Source organism: Chaetodon auriga, chromosome 5, assembly GCF_051107435.1.
Source record: "Chaetodon auriga isolate fChaAug3 chromosome 5, fChaAug3.hap1, whole genome shotgun sequence".
NCBI classification, from domain to species: Eukaryota; Metazoa; Chordata; class Actinopteri; order Chaetodontiformes; family Chaetodontidae; genus Chaetodon; species Chaetodon auriga.
In genome coordinates, this window is record NC_135078.1 from 14,174,807 (window position 1) to 14,201,955 (window position 27,149).

The 27,149-nt window shown below is 42.0% G+C and overlaps 1 protein-coding gene across 1 annotated transcript in view; it reads right to left on the reverse strand.

The window, feature by feature from the left end:
• Positions 1–799: 799 nt before the first annotated feature.
• Positions 800–27,149, reverse strand: part of aacs (acetoacetyl-CoA synthetase) — a 32,379-nt gene continuing 6,029 nt past the window's right edge. The window contains exons 5-18 of the mRNA XM_076731203.1: positions 24,160–24,257; positions 23,051–23,165; positions 22,838–22,919; positions 22,567–22,720; positions 20,802–20,882; positions 19,642–19,766; positions 10,750–10,814; positions 8,626–8,748; positions 4,949–5,062; positions 3,552–3,677; positions 3,150–3,219; positions 2,907–2,965; positions 2,270–2,472; positions 800–2,146 (exon numbers count right to left, since the gene is read on the reverse strand). Coding sequence (XP_076587318.1) covers positions 2,009–2,146; positions 2,270–2,472; positions 2,907–2,965; positions 3,150–3,219; positions 3,552–3,677; positions 4,949–5,062; positions 8,626–8,748; positions 10,750–10,814; positions 19,642–19,766; positions 20,802–20,882; positions 22,567–22,720; positions 22,838–22,919; positions 23,051–23,165; positions 24,160–24,257 — 1,553 coding nt within the window. The 3' untranslated portion in view covers positions 800–2,008. The remainder of the gene's footprint in view (positions 2,147–2,269; positions 2,473–2,906; positions 2,966–3,149; positions 3,220–3,551; positions 3,678–4,948; positions 5,063–8,625; positions 8,749–10,749; positions 10,815–19,641; positions 19,767–20,801; positions 20,883–22,566; positions 22,721–22,837; positions 22,920–23,050; positions 23,166–24,159; positions 24,258–27,149) is intronic.

Genomic DNA, 27,149 nt, shown 5'->3' on the forward strand with positions numbered 1-27,149 from the left:
GAGTTTTCCTCTGAAAAACATGTTTACATAGTGTTTCTCACCAAAATGCACCGTGTATATTCTTGAAGCCAAAAAAACATTGCAGCTGCTGGGTTTTGTTGTTGTTTGGGGGTGGCTATGGCTCAGGAGGTAGTCGTCTGCAATCAGGAGGTTGGTGCTTCAATCCCTGGCCTCTGCAGTCCACATGCTGAAGTATCCTTGGGCAAGATACTGAATCCCAAAACTGCCCCGATGCTGTGCCATCGCTTTGGATAAAAGCGTCTGCCAAATGACTAATTGTAATTGTAATTTTTTTGATTGACAGCTCTCGCAGTCTTCTTCTCTCTTGCATTTTGCCGGTGCAATATTACTTTTCTTGGCACATTACCGCCACCATTGCAACACCATTGGCTGGAATACGTATCCAGTCACCTGCGTGCTCGTGCATGTGTAGATGACACAATCAAGACGGGGAGCCACTGATCCAAACTTTGCTCCGTAGCGCTACTAGTAGTCAAAACTCCACAGGGTACCTTTAAAGAGGAAATTCAGCCTCAGCTGAGACATTGAAGACGAACTGCAGCTTGTTTTTTTTTTTTTTTCACTTAATTTATTAGCATTCACACTTTAAACATCTTTAAAACAATCTGGAAACAAGTAGGAAAGACTGAATCAAGAACCACAAAACGTCCAGTAAGAAAAGTGTCAGTAAGAAATGCTTCCTGCAGCTTCAATTTTCCCCAAAAATCAAATGTTTCTCTGACATTTACATCCATGATTTCTCTGTAACATTCAGGTCAGTTATTTATTTATTTATTTATTTTCTGTTTTTGTACACCCCTGTTCCTCAATAGTGTTTCTAGTGACCAAAACTACTGCAGTTCACCTTTAACAGTATTAATTAAGCTTTAGGCTTTGAGGAAATTTTGAATAAATGATTCAGTTTTCCCATGTATAAAGTAAAAACAGGCTGCACTGGAGCTTTTCACGAGGACACACTCTTCTTACCAAAAACACGGAACATAGATATCAGACTAAAAAATACAGGCTTTTGTGGTGAAATGAACATTTGCTCACTTTCAGATCAAACTCGAGCATCATCAATTCATGACTTGATGGAGGGTTACAAAAGTCAAAGGATGGGTAAGACTGAGCATGTGATACACAAGAAATCAATAACTTTTTAGATTAGACAAAAGTTCAGTACGTTTCGTTGTATCTGGTATCCGGTTCATTTATTCAAACTCCTGACATGTTACGACCCTCTAAATCTCAGACTCACTTTAACAGGTTTGAGTCGCTATCTCTCAATGCGTAATCATAGTGTTAAGGTACTTTCACAGTCCAAAAAATATATATTCATATATATATATACATCTAATAAAGCAGAACACACCACATATGATATGAGCCAAAGATGAGGTGTTAATCCCAAGTGCTTGTGTGTGTGTTTATCTGCACGCTTCCATGGATCTACAGTCTGGGACCCACTCAGAACCAACCTGGGGGTTAAAGCAGGTGACACAGAGAGATATGGTTCTTCACGGGCTGATAGCAATCAGACTGTGAAGCCAAAGCAAAACGCTTAGTGCTAAATTTCACTTCTCTGTTGTTGGTGGCCGAGGAGCATGAGCTTATTCACAAGCGCCGCTGTGCACATCATGATACACCCAAAGCTGAATCCAGTTCAACATTTACTTGCACAACATGGTGGACTTTGAGCAGCTGCTTGATCACTTGATTGAAAGCTATGGAGCAGTTCGCGTAACATTCTCTCATCTCTCACAAACCTTTCACTCAGTATATACAAATTGTCTGCACCCGTTCAGTATTATTTTGACATAAGCATTTTTTCCTCTTCGTGCCCTGAACAAAGCTCAGGGTGCCTTTGTAAACTATGCCTCCAATGCACTTTGCATGTCTCTCTGTACCTGTATTTGAATAAAGTTCATTTAAAAACTACGCTCAATTCTTGAAAGGTGGTTGCTTCTCTCTTGCAGGTCCTCTCCATCGCGGTGAAGCCTCATCTCTAATAGTTCTGCAGCTCAGGAATGTTCTTGTAGAGGTCCAGCGATGCAGGATTGGAGAAAGCTCCTCTCTGCGCCACCTCCCTGCCGGCAATCACCTGTTTCACAGCCACCTCCACCTTCTTACCGCTGATGGTGTACTGCAGAGAGATGAAGAAAAGGCTTGTTATTCCCGCCAGGACCGACCTTGACAGTTGTGACCACTGTGACAGGATAATCTGACAGGTTTCTTCATATCTGATTGATATTTATAGTTTTCTTACAGGTATATCTCCGATCTCCAGCAGCATAGCCGGGACATGTCGGGCAGACAGAGCTTTTCTAATGGCGCCTTTAATCTTCGCCACCAGCTCTGGACAGAAGGGCTTACCAGGTGCCATCTTTAAGAACAAAATTACTCTCTCTTCTCCGTCGGCGTTGTACTGAGGAACGCAAAGGCTGTCTGACACTTCCTCGAAAGCCTCCACTGCAGAGATGAGAGCAAAAGAGAGGGCAGAGCGGAGGACAAGGAGACAAAACAAAAAATGAGGAGAGCAGATGAGAGGGAAGCAGAGAAGAGGAGGTGAAAGGTGAAGGGAAGATGGAAGAGTTTGAAGAGTTTGAAGAAATTGGTAAGAAGAGAGAAAAATGTTTCACAACTCACGACTTCAAATACAAGCACAGAAACACCGCTGCCACCAGCAAAGAAGAAATTGTGCTTTTGTGACATTCTGCTGGCTGAATAATAACAAGTGAGCAAACTTTAATAAACTTTTGACAAGAAAATATTGATTATGTGGAGGACAAGTTTTTTTTTCACCAACATAATGGGACCATGACTCAATTTAAGCTCACAAAAACGCTTTTGCTTTTCCTTCCTCACACCCACACCTTGTTCCACCTGCAGTGTTCAAGACTCACCGATGTTGTAGATCTCTGAGCTGCCAAATCGGACTCCGTTGGGGTTCAGAGTGCCGTCACTGCAGAACAAACACAAGTTCAAGATTCAAAACTTTAGTGCGTGTCACTGCGAAGCTGTCTTGCCACACGTCATAATGCAATGGAGAGAAAAATCTACCATCTTTTACTGTTTTTGACGTAAAGCAGTGTTATACTGTGCCATATAAACATCGCTCTGCCCTGAGCAGAATGTTAATGGCTGACCTTCTGCCCAGCATGACAAGGCCTCCTGTCTTTGGGTTGATTTTACAGTAGTCTCCGTGAGCCCACACCCCTGGAGAGACAAGGAACACTATTAAGTTTAATACAAGAGTTTTTGGATTGGTAATAAAAAAACACATTGAAAATAAATCAAACAATACATGCAATAGAAAACAAAACAAAACAACAGCTGCTGACAAAGAACTCTGAAGAATTTAATTTATTGTGATATAAAATGCTATTATGTGGCATGCAGGAGCAGAAAAAAGGGTTTCAGTTTCGGCAGTATTTATTAGGGCTATTGCATGGCACTGCATTATATCATACAGTGTTTTATCAATGGTTCCTTGAATATATGCAGACCATATGTAAGTGTGTATTTATATACAACGTGTGAGTACTTACCAGGATATGTGGAAAAGTATGCTTTGTGGTATTTGCTCCCGTTCTCATCATTCCAGAAGTGTGTTGGCTGGCAGGGGATTGGCTTCAAGCAGACAAGCTCCCCGCTCTGTCCCCATACAGGTTTGCCTGTCCGCACACACACACACAAAGGTTTTTTTTTTTCATTACTTTTGGGGACATTATCTAGGAGACTTACCCTAACCATAACCATAACTTGCCTAACCCTAACCTTAACCCATGTCCTCACTCTAAAATGTAATGATTTACATGATGGGGACCTGCATTTTGTCCCCATTTTGGCCATATACCCATAAACACACAGAGAGAAATACAGACACACACATACCCACACTCACTCAGAGAACCTCACACACTTCAGTGTGTGGTATCACAAAGCCTTCACCTCCTCCCTCAGGATGGTGTTATAGGCTTAGAGACCAACTAAAATAATCCCAAGATCTTCCAACAAAACTGCCCTTAAATGATCCCTCAATCCACTCTCCTTTGAGGTGGTAGAGACACAGCAGTACAGCCTGCAGGAGGGATCGAGAGCTCAAATCAATAAGAATAACATGGAGGACTTTGAAGACTCCTGTTGTCAATGAAAAAAAAAAACTGTGTTTCTCTTACTGGATTTTAAAGGCTGATATAATATTTTATATACATATACATATATATGTGTATAGATCAGGAATTGATGCACCCTCCCTGTAAAAGTTCAGACTGGCAGAGTAATGCGATGTATAAAAGTGAGATGATGTACCACATTTGTTGTCAGTGTACAGTTGTCCTACTGCTGAAGCGGACATTAAAGGGGACCAAACGCCCTTGGTTGACCCACGGCTCAAAAGCAGTTTTACTTCAGTAACAATTAAGTTTATAGTTAGTGCTTAGAGTAACCAGCGTTAAACTGGTGGCAGAAGGTTTGTGGACGTTTGTGGAAGTTTCAGCAAAAATTAACGGGCTAACTGCTCTCGCCCCACCATGGACTACTCTTGCTACAAGCTAAGGCTAAGTGAGTGACTTGGTTACATGTTAAAGTTGCTTACATGTTACTCTGGATACTACGACCTCAGAGTGGACCTGCCTAGCTCACGAAAGCTAAGACTGTTAAGTTGAGAGACAGCATGCTTTCAGCAGAGCTGATTGTCAGTCTAATGCGTCTACAGTTGGATTCACCCAGGGAAAGTTCACTGATGGCTACTTTTTCACCAATGGCCGGCCTCCAATTCAAACCAACACATACAGGCACATCAATGCACACGCACACATGGGAGCAACCTAGTATAAATAAATCAATATAGATTGCTCAGTAAATCCCTTGATAGAGGGACGGCAATAGCATCTTAGTAATTCAGCCGCTCTGAACATGCACTCACTCACACACTCTCTCTTACCGTCAAGGCTCCAGGCCTCCACAGCCATGCCAAGGTTTCTTGTTTGGATCTCGCCACGATACACTGGAACTGTGGGGTTCTGACCCATGAAACATGACACTATGTCAGTGCCGCCTGGGCGGAAAGATGAGAGAAAAACAGGCACAGAGGGAGAGATTTAGTTTGTGAGCATCTGAAATGAAACACTTTTGAAGATCTTTTTATATTTACAATGAATAAAAAGATGATGTTTTTCCATTTTTAGTACCCTTTTAAGACTTCTAAAAAAAAACAGGAAGACCATAATGACACTAGCTATCATTATGCATTTCCCACAGTTAACTGAAAAATTAAAGTGAAGACAGAATTTTTTGTAAATAGTGCAATTTGTCAAAAAACAACCTGTCAAAAAATATTTAACTATTCAAAAATTTGATGTGTATCCTCATGTTGTGGTGTTTATTGTTATTTTGTTAGCATTTGATAAGACTGCTGGATGCTATAGGCTGTGCATAATTCAATATATTTGTGCTGGATTGCTTTGAATATATTAATATTTTGCCAGTGGCCATTGATTCAACCCTCCTTGGATAACCATGACCTGGATGACTGAGAATTTTCACAGACCGCTTGCTGTGGAGTTATTCTGAAAACAAGGCTTTAAGTTGACTAAAACTGAAGTTAAATCAATCTAGTTCCAAAGAATTCAGGCTCAACTGGGGAAAATACATTTTATATTTTGTTTACTAACCTGTGGGATAAGGTACCTGTTAGAAAAGCATCACAGTGACCAGCGATCTGAGCCACTGCTAAACTTAGTAACTGTATAAATCTGGTATTTTGACAACACAAATTGGCAGTGTTAGCGCCCTGCTCTACCTCCATTGGCCTATATAGGAGTTCTACACTGTTGCAGCACATTCCCAAAACTGTCATAATACACACACACACACACACACACACACACACACACACACACACACACAAACACCCACTACATACTGCTGTACCATCCATTTGTCTCTTACCTTCCAATCATCTACTATTTCTGACACGTTCTATTCATCTCCCTTCACATTGTTTTACCTCTACCTCCCTGTGTCGTTCCCTCTCTGTATCACAGACTCCATCCATCCATCTTGTTCGCTTCCTCTCATCTGCTCTCTGCCCTTCTACCACTTCCTTCTCTCTTCCTTTTCTTTCTGTTCTTTTCAATCGTTCTCTCTCTCTCTCTCTCTCTCTCTCTCTCTCTCTCTCTCGCTCTGTGTCTCTCTGCCAGGTTCTTTATTGAGCTTTAATTGGCTCCCTGGAGGAAGTGGAAACTTTGTCTTCTGATTAAACACACACACACACACACACTTATAGTGGGAAGACACGCAATTATTTTATTATTACACTCACTTTAATGGGTGAGCACACACACACACACACACACACACACACACACATATTTTAAGCCAAAAGCCACTGCTGCTTCCCTCATCAGCCGTTTAGTGTGTGTACTGTGTGTATCTACATAAGAGGGTAACTTGTCACACTGATCTGATGTTTCCAACAGCACTGACTATTCTGAGCAATGAAGTCTTGTGTGTGCAAGTCATTTGTGTAGGTGTGAGTGCTCTGAACACCCTCAGGCACAGTTTGGGGTCAGATGAAGCCACCAACTGAGACAATAAGGCAACCAGCTAACCTACACGTGCACTCATATTTTCAAAAATGAATTATAATAAGAATATACATAATGAAAGACACAGGGTGACACATTTCAATACATGCAAACACAGAAAACTCATCCATACAGCGTAATGGGAAAATAAAAACAAAAGATGAGGGGTTTTCACCTTTCTCTTTCCTTACAGAGGTGAGAAGGAGAGAAGAAAGAGAAAAGGAGGGAGTAAACGGAGCAGAGGAGTGACATATGGGCAGTCAGGCGGAGGTGTATTAGGAAGGAGGGAATCCAGCAGTGAAAGTGTTAAAATCCCCCAATGAGAAGTGACAGGGGTCTGAAAACCCTGCTGATAGGATGACACACACATGCGCACACACAAATATAAGATACACAAAAAGGGGGAAAAAACTCAGACTGTATAAGAATATTCAAGCTTACTTGTGCATGTGTACACACACATTGACATAAAGACACACACACACAGACACTCGCACAGGGTGAAATCGGCAAAGGGGCCCATCACATATGTCACTGTGACCACCAGTCAGTCACATATGCTGTGATAAATCCTTAGGACACACACACACACACACATGCACACACACATGCACAGTTTTGACCTTGGGGGTCAAGGTTAGGTCGGTTGGCAGCCAACGGGGTTGGAGCCTGCTGTTGCCCTTGGCGACAAGGAGGAGACTGACTGGGGCAAGACCTGCTGTTCTGAGGAACACGCACATGGACACACACATGAGCACACACGGCCTCATACACACACAGATCTAGTCCCTTAATTAGAAAAACATAATCACCATAAAGGATAATTTCAATTTATGACAACTTGGGTGTGAATTTTGAGGTTTTGGCCATCCTCTCTATCAATTATGTCAACACTGTACTCATCGAAGCAAACGCTGAGAAAGACACTGCTACAACAAGTCTGATGGGGCACAATGAGTGCTGATGTTGATGATGATTACAAACGCGCCAACAGTTTGGCAAGAACACCTACACCACTTTATTCAGAGGAGAGAAAAATAAGCAAACCCAAAATTTGGGTAATAACCCCTTCATTGTGTGGGAAACTGTGTGTGCTCACAACTACGGTAAGTACGGTGGGTAGAACACAGCCAAGTCTAAAACAGGAAGTAAGTCTGTAAACTGTGATCAGTTCAGCTTTGTTTTCTCTTCCACACATCTTTGTCCAAACTGGGGGATATATATGATCATCACGTCTTATTTCTTACCACGTTTGACTTCCTGTTAACGTCATCAAAGAAAATGTTTTTTATGATGGGCAAAACTATGAATACATAAGATCCAGGTTTTCACTTTAACAACCCCCTAGTAGAGATAACCACTGTCCCCCCCGTCTCAGCTCAGACCTCTATCTACCGTGGGTGACATTTCAGTCAAAGCTTGTGTGTCCAATCCTTCCATCTACATGTCAGTGTGTGCGTGTGTATATATGCATCTGTGGCTATAAGCTCCCCCCATCTGGGTTGCCATTCACAGCATGTGTGTGCTGCTTAGATGCTCTTAGTCTCTGCATGTGTGAGGCTCCAACCTGCTACTCGGTGTGTGTATGTGTGCGTGTGTGTGTGTGTGTGTGTGTGTGTGTGTGTGTGTGTGTGTGAGCATCCGTAACACGTCAGTCACCCAGACTGTGCTAAATGTTAAACGTTTCAGGACTCACAGAGAGAGACAGATAGCATTCTAGCGGACTGTCAACATAACAATGGGCTGAAAGGGCCTGTGCTTGTGTGTGTGATGGTGTGTGTGTTGTGGGTGGTGAGGAAAATGTACAGTTCTATACAAATAATTTTTCTGAATTTCCTTTGCATGTGTCAGTCCTTTTGTGCTTGTGTTGCAGATGCTTTGTTGCTTTATTTTGCATTTTTGCATATAGTTGCCAGCGATAATGTGGCAGACACCAACAATGTTTGGAAAAGCTGCTGCTGTGTGTTCTCTTAGATGGAACTGAAGTGATAGAAAAGAACAGACAAAATGTGTCCCAACATCAGCCAGTCACCTGAGATGGAGCCCAGCAGCACGTTGCTCTTGATGCAGCGGTAGACGTAGTCGTAGCTCTGAGGTTTGAGAGGAGATCCGGTAGACAGGATGGTGTGGAGAGACTGGAGGTTGTGTGTTTCCCCTGAGGGAGAAAGAGATAAATGAAAAAATTACAAAAAAAAAAACTGTCTGCATATATAGTGTGCAGTATGTTGCATTAAAAGTACTATATATTGATATATTTTAGTCTAATTTTCTTTAGTTCTTGTATGGCTGCTTGTGTTAAGACAAGAGCAACCATTGATTCATTGAGAAATTTTGCATATTTTGTTGAATAAAACTGGTTTTGTAATACCCAAGTTACAGTCAGCAATCATTTTCAACTAAATTAAGAATCCACACACACACACACACACTTTAACGAGCATGCACCTGCGCACAGCTGTGTGCACTCCTTCATGTTGTGGCTCAAACACACACACACACACACGCGCGCGCGCACACACACGCACACACACTCTCACACACACACACACACACACACACACACACACACACACACCTTTAATCTCAGTCCCCAGGTCCGTGCACGCACGCACTCTGTCACACACACATGCCCGATCCACAAGCCAATAACACCCAGCAAACTGATAAGCTTCCAGCCACCGACCCTCATCCGATACACACACACACACACACACACACACACACACACACACACACACACACAGCGGGAACTCTTGCTACCCCCCACCATGCCTCCAGGTGTCCGGTCCAAATGTCAGCCCAGGGAAAAGGGCCTCTCCACTGGGGCAGTCAGTGAAGAAGCTCCCCCTACTCTTCCCAGCACACTGGAGGCATGACTGCATGCACACATGCACACACACACACACATCTCCCTCTGCCATACTCTCTTTGTCTAATAAGCATCCACACACACACACCAACACCCACACCCACACTGACACCCACACACACACAAACACACACACACAGACACACCTACATACAAACATACTGACTGAAGAAGCAAAGAGAGAGACAAAGCAAATCCAGCTTTTGGACATTTTGTTTTTTGTACCTTCCTGTTAAGCCAAAAAATTAGGACTGTGTTTAGCTAATTCACAAGTTGCGGAAAGACACACACGCAGGCACCATGAATACAGATTTGTGGTGATTATAGCTGTGCACTGGGAACTGAGACACAGCAACTGATTATGCAATAAACATTGGTTATACGTGCTAATTTAACATTAGGAGAGGAGAGGAGAGGAGAGGAGAGGAGAGGAGAGAGGAAATGGAAAAGAAATAGAACAGAGGGGATAAAGAGGAGGGCATGAAAACGATGAGAAACAAAAGAGCAAAAGCTTTGATATATAATTATTTAAACTAAATGCCAGCTTATATAACTAATTTATTTAACTGGTACTCCTTTGTCATTTCCTCACCAAAAGAACTGCTCTGCCATTAGTGAGAACCAGGTATAAAAACTGAAATATCATCAAAATAAGCACGGCTCGACAGATTGAATTTACACCAAACTGAGAAAGAAGAACATGTCTTGTGCTTTGTTCTATCACAAAACAATATGTACCTTTATGAAAGAGCACAGCAAAGCGGGAAAAATGTCAGCATGCATGTCTTAGCCGACATTCTTTTATCCCACAAATAGCAGAGAGGGAACGGCATGTTATGAAGGTTAGCAGGGAGGCTAATAAGCGCCAACACAACTCTGATTATCGGCAGCGACCTGGTTCTGTCTCTGGAGAACGGTGACACTAAAAGCAAATAGCTGGTCCTATCACATGAATTATCATAACAGCACTTTTATCCATTTGATTCAGTGTCAAGCACCAGAACACAGGGCACACTGTCGATTCACGCCGTAAATGCCATAGAGGACATTTAGAGTCAAACAGCATCACTATTATAATCATTATCATGTCCATCTGCTCTTATTGTTCCAGGTTCCATTCTCATAGAGTGGATGCATGTATGTTTGTGTGTGTGTGTGTGTGTGTGTGTGCATGCATGTCTCTACGAGCTTCTGTTTGTTACTTGTGTGCGTCCATGTGTGTCTCTGGATGTCTGCCTGCGTGCTCATGTAGGTGTGCACACATTTGTGATTGTGACCACAACTCACCGGGTTTCAGGTTCCTCTCCTGCAGCACAGACAGCCACTTGGCCCCGGTGCCAAAGATAGTGATGCTGGAAAAGGGGAAGAAGACAGACAAGAGGCAAGAAGAAAAAGACGGAAATTAAGTCCTTAAGCACAGCAATATAAAGGATCAGTGAAGCATTCTTTTCCGACGATGAAAGAAAAACAGAATTCAAGTTCCCATAAGCAGAAGATGCTGTCCATTATTCGGGAGAAAAAGCTGATTTGCGTCAGCGTTGCCAACAATGACAGTCATTGCAGAAGCCCTCCTACACACATGGACATTATTCTGCATTGTGACAGCAGAAACTTTAGACAACAGAACCAAATTAGCAAACATTATGAATCATCCTCTGGGGCAGTATGAATATTGGTGCCAAATTTCATGGCAATCTGGCTGGTCTTTTTTTTTCTTTTTTGAGATATGCGCTCAAGGCCAAAGTGTTGGGCAGATAACTGGATTGACAGACAGACAGACAGACAGGCGAACTGTGTGAAATCATGATCCTTCGTCATCATTTACGTTGGAAATTCTAGCTTGTTTCATCAAAATCTAGTCTTCATCTGGACGGTGATGAATATTACAGTACACCAGAGAAATGATGCATGACTTGTTTAACTTTGATGGCCTCGTGTTTAAACCTCACACTTGTCTGCGACTTTCCATGCAGGTGCACTGGATGGAATGTTTAAACCAGACTCAAACTGGTGCATGTGCACGCATACTTGGCCAATAAAGCCAAGTCTGATTCTGATCTGCTGGTTCTGAAATTTGTGAAATACTGTAAATGGTCAGTTTTCACATAATAACTGCTCATAGGCAAAATACACTGGAGAAACCATGTAATAAGTAGTGTGCATCCCTGACGAATACAATAAAGTTGTATGACATCCTATCAAACATTCAAATCAAATGTGAATGACAAGTTTTGATTTTTTGTTTGCTTGTTTGTTCATACCAATTAGTCAAGGTCGTACCGAGAGACAGACGTGTCAGTTTGTATGATGGGATAAATTAGACTGTTAGTGAGAGTAAGAGACAATGAGCTGTGCGGGAAGACAACTAAGAGTATTCCAAGTCCAACGAATGAGTGTTTCACACTAAAGGAGCTACAAATGCTATCCATTCTGTTCCCAGTAAGGAGCACTTTATCTTTATGGTTTTTGTTTACAAATCATTCCACCATTTGAGTGATTGTGTAATGGAAGAGCTTCTAGCTATGTTTAATATTGTATAAACGTTTAGAAGTGTAACCAAAGCGTGAACAACTAAAATGCAGTTGCAGCTATTTAATGCAGTAATTTACCTGATTTATGTGTCACATAGGCCCAGTGTCGACCCTTGTGGCAAGTTAATAGTTAATAAGAAGAATTTAGAATAAAGATGAGTTATGGACCTTTCCATGTTTATTCATTTTGTCTGTTAAATATTATTTGTTTATTAACTGGCCCCAGGCTTCCTGTCATTTTGCAAAAGTGGCCCCTGGGCAAAGCAAGCTGTGTATCCCTGGTATAGAGTAATAATGAGTAAAAAACAGCCAGAAGTGAGTGATCTGAAGGCCTTACACACCTGTGTGAATATGACCGGATGTTACTTTTCAGCTGGTGGTAAAGCAGCTGATGAGTGAGGCGCTGATGGTGAAGCATGAAGGAGCTGAAGTGCCCAATTTCAATGTCTGTGAGCTGAATGTAAAATGGAAAAAAGGGCAACAGCTACTGAACAGCCTTCGCCCTTAATCCCATCTGCTCCAGTGGAGCTGCTCAGTAGCTTGGCTGTACTGGGGAGCTCCCAGGAGAGGAGAGTGTGTAAATGTAAAGCAAGGTGATGCTGAAACAGAGCTTGTGTGCTCAGTCAGCCCTTCGCGGATAGATAAGAACAATGCAGGGAAAAAAAAAAAAAACTGATCGGGAATTGACTTTCAGCTGAACAAATGAAAACAGAGTCAAACACAATAATGGTCAGTCTAGCGTAAGAGGACAAAATGTCTCTTTCTCCACAAGGAAATAGTTCAGAGGATAATATATCGGCAGGATGTTTGCACACAACCACCCTGAAATGAAATGACTGTGGAAGGTGGCTTTCTTCTGTGTGAATGGGAGTCAACCTGACAGCTGACAACATGTGGAAGGCAACGAGTGACAAAACGTCACTTCAGTGTTCCCCTGCAGTTCTAGCTTTAAAACAAAGGGCCTTTTAGAGTCTGCCTCTGTGAATGGGTGCGTTTGTGTCTCTGTCTTTCTGTCTTTTCAAGTTATTTTTGTTGACATCAAATCAATCAAATTGCCTGCTATCACTGTGGTAGCCATGTCTGTCATTCAAAAAAGATAAAAAGGAGTCTGTCTCTGGGACAAAAATCAATTAGCGGTAATAGAGGTTGTTGATAGGGTGAGGGAGGGGGGAGAGGGTGATGATGCACGTGCACAAATACACACAAATACACACATACACACACCTCTTGTCCATGCTGCTGCTTCACATCTCTCTTATATATATTTAAAATATGTCATTTTAAATCCCGATTTTATATGGTTCACTGTGCATCAAATTCTCAATTCATGGTGAAAGTGTAATGGACACTGTGGATTAACCAGATGTGTGACCGAAAAAAAAAAAAAAAAAAAAAAAGAAATCACGAAAATACAACTATGCCTTGAAACTGTCATGATCATTGATTTGCAGCATTGTCCACAATTGCCTATTCCATCAAGAAATATATTTTACGGTTGACAAATTTCTATCACCTCGCTGTTGTGTGATCATATCATCCACCGTTTAATCCATGAGAGGCTCAAAAGGTTTGGAAAGCGCATTGGACAACATACTGTCATGCTGCTGCACTTCTTCTATCATCTTTTATTTTGCCTACATTTTATCTGATTTCTTTTTTAAATATACTTTTCTATAATTTACTGGAAAAGTGCTTTAAAAGCAAAAGTACTTCAGTATAAAAAGAAAAAATATTTAAATTAATGAATACTCGAGTGAATAAAATGACTTGCCAACTTGTCGATTTGGTTGCTCAGTCCATCAGTTAGTGATTCAGTCCATTGCATCTATTTCTCAACGCTGTACCTCGAGACACAATTCCTACGTCTGCCCCAGATTAATTATGTGCCCCTCTATGCACTTTAATTCTGGGTCTCATATCCACAACTCTTTCTCTGATACTCAGAGTCTGAATTTCATATCTGAAAGTTATTCTTTCCATTTCTAAAACTCCATTTACTGTGAGCATCCAACGAAACGAAGATCCAATTTCTTTAGTCTTTCCACGTAAAACATTCAAATAATCGTCAAAAAGAGAAATTAGATACTGTGTGTACATGGCTTAATTTAAGTAATAAGGGTGTGTATACGCACAGTGTGTGTGTATGTTTTGCATAGACCTGCTCTCCATATTGACTTCCAGCCACCAGATACAGGAGATGACACACATAAATTCAAAGACAGAGATCCCATTTGTCATCTGCACACACACACACACACACACACACACACACAGTCACTCTGTTCTATCCATCATCTCTGACCCCCCATCCGCTCCTGTATTTGTTCATTGCTGGCTACCACGGAAAGGGTCACTCTATTCTGATTGGAGGCAGGTGGCCAGGTGCGGCTGCTAATTGGGTGTTTAGGATGGAGGGCGGTGGAGAAGCTGTGCATATCTGTTTGTGTGCCTGCATGTGTAAATGCACCTGTGTGTCTGTTTCCAGGGAGACATGTCACTGGAAGCTGCTAAGCCAATAAAAGACACTCGAAGTCAATCAGACACAAGAGCACCTCCGAGCCGTCATAATGTGTCTCTGCGCGCGTCATGATGCAGCAATTGAAGAACCACTTGTCACTTCATGTTTTCTAAACTACTCTGGCACTTGTCCGTCACCCCAGGAAGATCTGTAATGTAAAAACGGACTATTGCTCACTTCTCTAGAGCTACAAGGAACAGTTTGAAACTACTGTTTGATGATATAATTGCTTACCAATTTGTACATATTTGCATCATTTCTGAGAATCAACGAGGACCAAACCTTGGTGTTACTGCCATGTATGTATGTATAGCCATGTAAGAGGAATTGTTCATTATGATAGACAGCCTCCATATCATGCCAACAGTATTTCAGTGCTGTTGTTTCTAAAATTAAAGTGATTTCCTATTAACCCTGTTGCTTCCTCTCACCAACAGGATTCTCACACTCAGCTCCCTGGAATGCAATTGTTACCTCTCATGCGTTACTGACAGCACAGACGTGTTCAAAACGGTTTCTCCATCAGCACTTCACTCATTCTGTCATCTAGTATTGTGAAGCTCTTTCTACTTTGCGCTATAAAGCATTTTGCCTTTGTGCTACAATCTAACCCGGTGGCAGACAATCAAAAAGGCCAAGTACAGGCTGACATAGCTCAAAATTAACGTGGCAATGTGCAGTAGATCGCTTTAGCACGTCAAAAACAAGTACAGGCGTTGCTAATCTTCGTCAAGTATTTAATGAAGACTTGAGTTTCCAGTTTACAACATTTAGACACAGCTTGAAGACAAGAGGACATTTTAAATTATGCCCACATCTCTAAAATTGTAACAGAGCTGGCAAGATGCAATCTGCTAAACCGTATCTGCAGCATCTCCTCCAAAGATGATAACAGAGAATTTTTTGCTTGGCAATGGCAAAAAGAGAACATTTCCACAGTTGATACAAAAGCAGAGGAGGGATCTTTTCTGACATATCAGTTCAACACATAATGGACAAAAGATGGAGGAGACAAGAAGCTCCTCGGAGAGAACAGAGCAGCCTCCACAGTCCCATTGAACACATACGACCTGTGACAATTGTAAAGATTGCATTGTATAGCTTGCTGAAGTCAAGAATGCTGCTGCTTTCACTTTCCCCACAGTCCTGCTGGGGAGTCTTAATAAATCTCTTTCCTACATGGCACAGGCAGGGAGAGTCGGTTCCTCAGAGGTTACAATGCACGCAACAAAAGAGGCAAAAGTGACACAACACATGAAGATCGCAGCCTCTGTCTATAGTATATTCACTGGCATTGACATCCATATACGACACTTCATTGCCATACATACACTATTCGAATGTGCTTGATTCTCCTCGCTTGTGTCAATAAAACGATGACCTTCTGAAAAATTTCTTTCAGCACTGACGTCTTTGTAGACATCAGGCGCTCACGTCTCTCCGGCTGCTCTCACCAGAGCCAAACATTGTCTCATACGACTCTAAATACACTATTTTTTGGGGTCACTAAACTCATACTAATGCTATATAAAGGTATATTTTACTGTTCATATATAAAATGTAAGATATTGTAATGATTAACTACACCCTCAAATCTACAATCTGTCATTTCAGTCAGTACCTGCTGCAGTTCGGTTGTGTATGAAAAACTGGACAACTACAAATAAACTAAAGTCTTCCGTGACTCTCCCCAACGCTTCAGTCTCCCCTCACCTTTTCCTTTTTCCTTTTCTTAAAGCAGCAGAACTGCAATAATCCATCAGCAAATAGAGGGTTTGTAGTGTAAAATTACTACTCTTTTTCCATAACTGAAAATGCCATCTTTCAAAAAATATCTATAAAGACATTTAAAACCGTAAATGTCAATTGTCAGGTGTGATGAGGCAGTGCAATTCAACAGCAAAGCAGTTATTACAACTGTGTAACTCACTAACAAAATTCAAAGCAGCGGGTGGAAGCCTCCCTGTGAATTTATGGCTCTGATGGATTTAGCCCCAATTAAAATGTCCAACCTCAGTTCAGAAGATGAGGGTCTAAAATATTTCATGTCAGCCTCTCCCACAGGGTTTTTCCCACATATCACTGAGATCTGGAAAATATGTCTGAGGTGGCAACATCAGCACTTAATTGGTTCAAAAATCCTCTCCCGGTTTAAAAGGTTCCATCCGTCTTTCTGTCACACTGCAGCCTTCCACTGAATTGCTTGATGTGGGTAATGAAAACAGTTTTCTAGCCTTGTTCACTCTGTTTTCATCAATTATCATTTAAATTCGCTTCGAAGCAAACGAGCAGAGCGCCTGACAGACGAGAACATTTATCCCATCAAAAAAGCTACAACAAACCAAACAATGCTAACTAAACATAAACGGATACAATCATGACTCGAGCAGTTATTTTACCACAGAGCTAATCACCATTTTAAGACACTGATACATTTGATAACTCGAATGACTAATACAATTGTGAAAGGAGCTCATAAGCTTTGGGATGTATGAACAGAACCTGCTGAGTTTCTGCAGTTGAAGTGCTTTTTTTCTTGGCACTTTGGCTCTATAGTTTCCACTGCTCCCCATCTGTGTCAAATCTTTCTCCCCATTACTCCCTCGCTGAAGGCAATATGCCATCTCTGCGCTGAAGACGCATCTGTGGTATCACTGCCTTAAAGGGTCTTACTTTTGCTGACCACGGTACATATTTCTTCATAATTTAACCACAGGCTGACTGAATGCACGCCGTAACGCACACCTAGGAGCTGCCTCATGCGACACAACGTCCAGCTGTTGGCTCTGTTCGTGAGGTTGTTCGAGGGCACATCAGGTGCAGTTTTTTTTATTATTGGGTTTTAGAGGTGAGAGAATTCTTCGTGGATATCTTTCACCCCTTTATCAAACGCTGTTCGTGAAACAGCAAATTTCTTTGTGGACACATTTCTCTTGTTACAGTGATGTTTTTAGAGTATCTGTGAACACTGTGAAGTGTCTGTGGCTCAGGAGGTAGAGTGGTCGCCCACTTATCAGAAGGTCAGTGGCCTCGGCAGTCTACCCGAGGCCAGCAATCGAAGTGGAAGTTGGGCAAGATACTGAATCCCAACAGCTCAACTCCTGATGCTATGCCATCAGTGTGTGAGTATGTGTGAATGGATAGCACTCGTAGCCAGCAAAAGCGCTTTGAACGGTCATTAGACTAGAAAACACGTTTACCATTTTAAAGGAAAATTTCTGTGTTTCAGTAATTAGAAAAGGATGATTGAGTCACACTGTCACTGCATTTCAAACCAAATTTCATGTAATATTGAACCGTAAAGTCCTTTGAACGTCTCCTACAGTCTATTAAAAGACAAAAGCATCCAAAAGCAGTTTTACAGTTTTGGACAAAGCCAATAACACATTACATTTCACTTGTCTGCCTTCTTAGCCTCCACCTGTTTTTTTTCATGGCGCCATCCCAGACAAACTTTGCAATAGCACCTACTTGCTCGACTTTTCATAGTGTGTGTGTGTGTGTGTGTGTGTGTGTGTGTGTGTAATGTTGTTTTGGAATCAGACACTGAAAGAACAAAGTGAATGACTGGGTGAATGAATTCAAAGGCGAATTAGAATATGAACCATTTGAACAAGAGTTGATTTAAAATACATAATAAAAGGAAAACTATTTGACTTTCTCAGAGCGCACACACTCGCATACCTTTTTTTAGACATACAGAGAACATATGGAAAATATATCCGAAACTAATTAATTGCCTGTCTGCCTGCCTGCGCACATACGCTCTCACACTTGTGTCCTTGACCATTTCCTCTTTCTTTTTGCTGTCTTCACAAGACAACAGAAGATCAATACTGGGTTTAGCATGCTGTGTGTAATGGCGATCGTGGTGATGGGAGAGAGTATCAGGACATTTACTGGGAGGATCTGCTTTAAACATCCTCTGTGCTACTTTGGATAAGAGCCTACAGTGTCTGAAAATATCCCTTGAATAAAAAGGAAAGGGGTTATGAGGTATATGCAGTAGAGTAGGTGGGTGTGGGTTTATACACCATCTAATTCTGGCATGACAGGAGGAGGGAAAGGAAACTATTTTGCAAACATCAGACGACATGTAGTCCCTCGTCCTCATATGTGACGCCCACATTGCACCATCTCATAGTGTGAACAGTCTCTGTCCTGCTGCATCGTAGTTTGAGCTGAGTTACAGGTTTCCTCCAAATTTACAACATCGCCATCAATCCCAATAACGACAGGCTGATCCTGCTGACTTCAACTACTCTGTTCAGTTGAGTACAAGTCATCAGTGCACTTTCCAAATAACAGCGAGGCAGCTCATTTGTGGTCATCTGTTAAGGGAGTCTGGGGTGTGATCCGTTTGGGGTGATCTCTGTGAAAGTTATGAGAAACTGTGCTCCTCTTTCCAACAGTGCGATCCTTTTTACCTCCTCTTCCCTTTTCTCCTCTCCTCCCATTTCAATGAGCAGTAATAAATCAGTAAGTAAATAATAAATGTTGATCGTGCGATAAGTTGCAGAGGGTCTCTGTTTTCGATGCGCATTATAACCAGCAGAAATCTTTATTCATGGGGTCTGCTCTTGTGTGCAAGCTGTCAATTAGGTAAGCACATTATCAATTCTGTGGTTAAAAACAAACTCCCGGAGGAAAGCCTTCCCCTGAGCTCGCGCTCTCCTTTTCACTCTCTGCCTGTTTATCTGACTGGTTTTCCTTTCATTGTCTGTTTTTTTTTTGTCTGTACTCTCAATGTCTGTCTCTCTGCTCTTCATTGCTTTTTTTTTTTTTTTCTTTTTCCATAAAACATCTTGCAACCTTGCGGAGGATCTGGACCCTTATGACTGACAGCCAGTGTGTCAGCAATGACGTACTGTGGGTTGTGTTTTTCCATGTTTCTCTGATGTTACACATACAATTACTATCGTCTAAATATTAATAGAAATGGTGACAAAAACTCTTCATAACAGAAGCATATTTTCAAAGGGCAATTTTAATTTGGGGATTAAAATAAAAATCCAGCAAAAAGCGGTAAAAACGGCACGACAATTCAGTCATTGTCACTCTCTTTTGTCAGCCTCTCCTGTTCCTGCGTGTGTGTGTGTGTGTATGTGTGCGCGCATGCGGCTAACTCACCCCAGCTGGTCTGTCAGGTTCCACAGTACATTGGGTGTGGGCATTAGTGGTGAACCATCATATAAAACCACTGAGGCTCCCACTGCCAGAGCAGACACCAGCCAGTTCCACATCATCCAGCCAGTCTAAGGACAGCACACACACACGCACACACACACAGATACAAACACGGCGGTCAGTTTATCTGGTATAAACACTCCTTTCTCATCAACATGGATAAATGGGTTGCAAATGAAGAACTGCAGATTGTGAGTTATGGATCCGAGGTTCACATGATCGTGTTTTTCTTTCAGCTGCTTGCAGAGCTGCAAACAATTGTCTCCAGAGCGTATTCAGAATACACTGTTTGTGCTGTATGAGGCACTTATACACTTTTAATCAGGGGTAAAACAACTAGTTAATCAATTCAACAATGAGAAAATGAATCAACAGTTCTGATAATCAGTTAATCACTGAGGCAAAAGTGCTGAATATTCACTGGGCCCAGCTTCTTAAATGTGAGGCTTTGCTGCCTTTCTCTCGTTTATCTCATCGTCAATTTTAAGTGTTTGGGCTTGTTGTGCTGGTTGGATAAAACATCAGCATCACTGTGAGCTCTGAAAACCTTTGATGGACATGTTTTTAAAAATTCTGGCATTTTAAAGAACGAACGACGAACTATAATCTTTCTTGTATGATACCGATGGTTGACAGAATCAATTCATAAATCAAGAAATTGTTTGTTCCCAACAACATCCACGAGTCAAAACAAAACAAACCGCCCATAATTAAAATCACTAATCACTAATCATGTCTAAGTTCACAAACACACGGCGCACGACGGAAAAATAGCAGCTTTAATCAACGTAAAATGATGTTCCTGCGTGTTATCGTCACAAGGAGTGAGAATCTTCCAGGAATAACTTAACGTTATGCACAGCTCTGACCTTCAGCACAAAATGCTGCTCATTAGACAAGATCCGTGTGTGTGTGTGTGTGTGTGTGTGTGTGTGTGTGTGTGTGTGTGTGAGAGACCAGGCTCATGATTGAAAATACCCCATAATACTTCACATTCTACCCCTGCTGGTAACCGAGATCAGACCAGTGGAAAATTCCCCTGGGCTTCAAAATTTTGGGAGCACGCGCATGTCGCTGTTAATGTGAAAAGGTTGTGGACCTACCGTGGTGTAGTAAATGATGACATCACTGCTGGTCATATTTCCATGGAGAATGTGTTCTTTTAAGTGTTGGATGAGCGAGCCCTACAGAGACAGACAGACAGACAGACAGACAAGGCAAGAGAGGGAGGAAGACAACGAATTATTTTACCTCTGCTGATGAACGAACAGGCTGTAATTTAAATACTCTACCTACAATTTTGACAATGCATTTTCAAACATATTTATGAACTCCATCCTCAGTTGTGCAGAAAAATGCTTCTGGCGAACGACGCACAGCGCACGCAAGCACTTCTCTTGACAAAAAGGGCAATTTGTGTTAAGTGTGAATTCTCCCACAGTCACCAAACCCATCACAGCTGGATAGGTTGTTATCGCTGGTAGTGCATATGAACTGTACGAGTGTGTGTGTGTTTCAATTTTGAGCTTATGTGTACGTTTCTGTTCACACAAACAGGTGCTCCGTGTGTGTGTGTGTATGTGTGCATGTAATCTTTGGCAGGACTCTGCCGCCATACCCATCCTTTGGTGCGTGCCATCTTGCCACTGACAGCATGTTAACAGAGCCGTAACAAAGCAGAAAGCACAACAGTGCCGGGGCTAATTGGTAGAGCCAGAGAGGACTGCCAGCGTCGCAATACGAAATGTTTTCACCAGCGCATTACTGTCCAATTATCGGCAGCAATGGGGGGAAGAGGGGGCACAAAAGAAAGACAGAGAGGGAGACAAAAAGAGAAAGAAATGGGAGCTAGAGGGAGAAGAAGTAAAGCTGGGGGACAAAACCTAGTGAGAGGAAAGGAGAACTATGTGTAAATAAAAAGAAAACGCATGCAAGCAAAGCATTGAAAAGCTAATGTGAAAGAAGGCAGGAGGGTAAAAGCAAAGCAAGAAAAACAGAAAAGAAACAATGGGTGTGTGTGACAGAGCGCGAGGGAGAATGAATGTTTTGTGAGGATGTGTGAATGCAGTTGTTTGAGTGCGTTAACCCATTTTGAATGTTGAGTGTTTCAGCCTTCAAAGTGCAGTGGTCTTTTTGAAATCGCACGTCCGTTTGACGCTCTCCCTCACTCAGATGTGGCGTGTGGCAGAAAAGGAGAGCCATTCACACGCTCTCTTGAGAACCAACAACCTTTCGAAAACCTGCTCGTGGAGGTTTGCCTCCATCTTGTGGTGGAAAATGGAACATAAACTCAAAAGGCACAGACTTGTGATCAGAAAGCTCCACAACAGCTAATAAACGGACACTGCAGTGAGATTGTTCACCCAGCTTTACAATTTCAACTGTTTTCTTCTTCCTCTTCTATTCTTGTCTTTCTTCTTTATCTTTACAGCGTTACCGTGGCCTCTGTGAGAACATCGGCTTCTCTTCAAAACTGCTCACATGTGTATTAATATGAACGGTATGCACAGAATATCAAACTGTGCGTGTCGCCCCACCCAGGAGAGCTCTGCAAACAGATGGGACCAATGTGTGTGTGCGAGTGAGACAGCTGCGTCTATCTGACCCTCGTGGAGCAGCAAAAAAAAAGAAAAAAAAAAACAGCAACAACACTGTCACTTCTTCTTTTTGAATTGTAAATGTGCTCCTTGTTCAATCTTTCACATAATGTAATCAAGTTGTATAAAAGGTGCAACATTCCTCCCATCATCTAGAAAATGATGAGCGGTGAGAGTGACGTATTGTGTTCGTGTCAGCTCACCAAACAAAGAGCAGCAGAGCAATCCATAAACATGGTTTTGGACTAATGGAAGTGGACGTGTTTCTTACCCCGGCAGAGTGGACCATACATTTAGGAGCCCCCGTGGTGCCAGAAGAGTACATGATGAACAGAGGATGATTGAACGGAAGCTGCTCAAACTCCAGCTGAGGAAACTGATCGACCTCACCGCGTCCAGACGCCAAGAAATCGTCTATAAATACACTGCGTAAAGAAGAAAGTCAAGAAAGGACTGATACAATACATGGGAAAGAGAGCAGAGTATATCTCTGACCTGCTCTCTGACATACAAAAAATATTGTTGATTCTGCAGACACCCACCTGTTGGGGATCTTGGAGAGGTCAGTCTCATGTTTGGAGCGAGCATAGGGAATCACCACTACTTTCTTCAGGTCAGGTAGACCTACAGAAAGAGAGAGAGAGGGAGGGAGAGAGGGGGAGGGAGAGAGAGAGAGAGAGGGAGGGAGAGAGACATTAAAACCTAAAGACGTAAAAAATGTCCTGTCAGACACATTATGTGCTGTGGGTGCTAACCTTTAACAACACTGATGAGCTTTTCGATGTGGTCATGTGTCTTGCCGTTGTAAACTACAGCAGCAACGGAGAAGATCAGCTTGGGCTGGATTTGAGAAAACCTGTCCAGAACACCCTGAGTCACAAAAAAAAAAAGAGACACGGGGTTAAAAGCAACGGAAATGAAAAGCAAGGACAAATAATTAAAAGTGCAGATTACCCTCAAGCCTGAAAAGGCTCCACAGGAAATTAAAGAAAAATATTTGAATTTAAGTTACCCACAAGGCTCATAAAAGTAAAGTGGAGTGGCCATGTTTTATAGAGAGGAACTCTGAGATTAAATAAGAGCTTAGGGGAGAGAAATAAGGAGTTTTAACCAAAACAAAGAGCACACGAGTAAGAAGACAGGGAAGGCACAGCACAATGAAATCCATCATTGACTGCGGGAAGACCTTCTCCCCCCCCCCCAGCATTTATGCTCTGAACTGAACTGCTTAATCTCCCGTTCAACATAATTTCCATTTAAGAGTGGATAATACCACCTTAAAACCATAGTATGATAGTTTAAGCAGAGAATGAAGGAAGCAACGGCAGAGTCACAGCGTGATTCACGAGGAGGAGGCGCGCTCAAGTCACACTGTGTGAGCAATTGAATGCACAATATACCTTTGATCTCTCATATCTGCAAATTTACTACCTTCTTGAAGCATAAACTGGAAAAAAAGAAATTAACTTCCGACTACAGATTGCATGTGTAGCTCTCTGATCTGCCAGACGGGGCAGTAGCACACCAGAAACAAGAAGCAGAGACCTCAATGACAAAAGGACCATTGAGGAAAGAGTCTCTGTAGGATGAAGTTAATGACGCTCACACACGTGATATTTTGCCTGACAGAGCTGATTCTCCTTTTACTCTGTTTGCATATGTTTCTGTGTTTGTATATGTTAAAAAAGGCCTAGTATTGTAAATGGAGGAAGACATGAGCTCTCATTCTTTAGAGAAAAAGACAGATGCTACTTCTCAACCAACACACTGAATAGGTCCATTTATTTGTATCAGCCAACACGGAATATAAAACTACACCTTAAACACATGTAAATAAAGAAATATAGTGTAGTGCAGTCCTTACGTTGACCCCAAAGTCGACAGATGTGGAGCTCCAAATGGCTCCGATACTGGCCGCTGCTAGCATGGCCTCCACTGCATGGATACCATTGGGTAGGTATCCTAAAGGAGGAGAGAGGAGGGAAAGAGGAGGAAAACAGGAAGTGTAAGCAGCAATCCTTAAGGTTCCTTCTATTGAAAATGACTAAAGATTCGTATAGAGTTTAAAAATGAAGTATTATCATGGCTACTGATAAACTTACAGATCCACATCAGCATAAAATATACATTTTAACAAACTGACAAAATGGCAGCACATGAAGAATGTGCGCGTGTGCATCATCAGCTTATTCACACCAGTGCATTTAAAGACAAGTTAGTCATGCAATGTTGTTTCCCAGACCACACACCATACGTGACAAGGCTTTTCACAAAAAATAAAGCAAAGCAAGCAGTCGCAAAATGAGAGCAACTGGATTTACAGTCTGTCCTGTAACTGCAGAATACCACACAGAACTGTAGGTCACCTCACTGAGAGACGAGCACAAGAAGAAGACAAGGCGAGAGGAGGGAAGAGACAGAAAGACGGTGAGCAAGATGAAAGGAGGAGAGAGAAAAATGAGAATGTAAAATGAGATGGGGGGGGGGGGGGTGATGAATATCAACCAGGGCAGTGAGAATATTTCATTCTTAACAAGCAGAGCTGAGATCTGAACTGCTGTCTCACTGTGATACATGGCTTGATCAATACAGGAAATGGTGCCCAAGGACACTACATGTCTCTGGACAGACTCAGGCAATCAGGGAGAGAGATAGTGGCTGCTGCACCAAGGAAAATGAATAACACCGAACACAGGTGCACAACATTTGAATCCTTACCATTATCTGATAATTCCCCTGTTAATTTCAGACCATTTTCATCTCGCTGCAGTGCTAATAGCTCTCCAGCATTCACTGGCTTCACTTATCAGTCATGGCAAAAGTTAGATGAAACTAAATCTGTCGCGTTCACATTTGATTAACCAAAGCTTGATTTTAACAGAAAAGAGTCTGAAATACAAGCATGAAGTAGAAAATAAAAGACTGGCCAGGCTCAACGCGGGAGCTCTCACGATCAAACAGTAAGACAGCCGGTAGTCCCAGCCCAGCAACGTGGCAACCACACAGTCACTTCCTGTGGATTGTGACTAATCAAGGTTTTATTGGCTGTGATGTTGACTCCTTCTGTAACCAGGAAACTGACCCCAGCAGGATGACATCATGGGCTGATCACTCTCCTCCTATACTGGCTATACAGTCACTGTCCCCTCACACTGGACCATGACTAACAGCATCATGGATCATAAGACAGCTTGCTTGACTGTGGCAAACTTAAGAAAACTTTGATTATACCAGGCACATTAAATGATTAGGAAATAAAGTTAGTGTACAAAGGCTTTAAAAAAAAGGTGTCCTATGGAGCTTTCTTGCAAACAAAGTTATGTTTACATTCAGTGTCACCCACCAAAACACGCTGGGTTTATACTTGAAAGCCTTTTCTGCCTCATTCCACATTTGCTAAGCTATTTTTTCTTAAAGCAATATCTACATCCATGTTAGCAGAAAATCCACAGGGTCCCTTAAAGATGAAGCCCAACCACAACCACCCCCGATTCCAAAGAAAGTTGGGATGCTGGGTAAGCACAGATGAAGCAGAATGTGATCATTTGCTAATCCTTTTTGACATGTACACAGCTGAAAACAGGACGAAGACGCTATATTTAATGTGTGACCTCATCAGCTTCATTGGTTTTTGTAAGCATGTTTCACACAAGTTGGGACAGGAGCAACAAAAGACACTGGAACAGCTAAAACAAATTCTAGCACTACCAGGGGAAATTCTGCAGATTAAGTCAGGCAGTTGGTTTGGCAAAACTGCAAGAATAACAGGAGGAGGAGGACGAGGAGAGGAGGTTTTGCAAGTGTCTTAACTAGAGTTAAACCATGTTGACCTCATAAGTCCAATGCTGAGGAGCTAACAGGGCCACCACTGAAAATCACAACAGCCAAGTCCAAGTTCAGCAGTGAGATGTTCAGGGCGGCACATTTCTGAGCCATCTGGAAAACTCTGAGCGGACTCATCTGAGGTTCTGCCTTTTAAATGTTAGTGAAGCACATCATGTCCTGCTGTAGACAATCCACTTAACTCAACTTTTCCCAAATGCTGCTGAGTGTCATTCTGCACTTGCTTAAATTTTACAGTAAACTATTTTTGTCACAGCTTGCAAAAAACAACTTTGATGAATACTAAACAAGAAAATAATGATATGAAGGAAAGTTGCTTTCATGCTTTGCTCTTGTGGCCAAATTTGGACTAACAGCCGTACTAAAGAGGCCAAATGTCTCACGTATTCCACGTAGTGGGCATGAGTAGTTCCCCATTTCCCTCTCAGAGCACAGAGGTGTGTGTCCTGCTGGTTAACAGCTTTCTTTAGTCTCAGCCCTTTTTATTACACTCATCCTCATATGAACTATTTTTATTCATTTGTTCATTTTATGTTAAAAAGCTGCTACATTTCTGTTTTTTTACTGTGACTCCACAATCACATTAGTCAACACTAAAACACCGAGATTGCACAATGTGTGTTTTTAATGACACATAATTAAAAGAATATGCAGTTCCCAGTGGATGAACTGTGGGCGTGAAGGCTGGATGCAAGCTTCATAACAGGGTGGAGGGTGATGTGGAGTATGACAGGACCATGAAGAAGAGCAGTGCAACTGAAACATGCACACACACACACACACACACACACACAGTATGTGTGTGCTGTGTGCCGGTTTGGCTCATGTCCTCCTATAAAGCTTGGTTGGTTTCATCAACTAAGTGCTTATATATCTCCTGGATTACAGACACTGGCAAGACATTTTTGTTACACCCTGGGGATGAGGACATCTCTGTCTCTAACACACACAAGTGAGCACACACATTCAAACACACAAACAGATTCAGGTTTAGATATGTGAGGAAAGTAA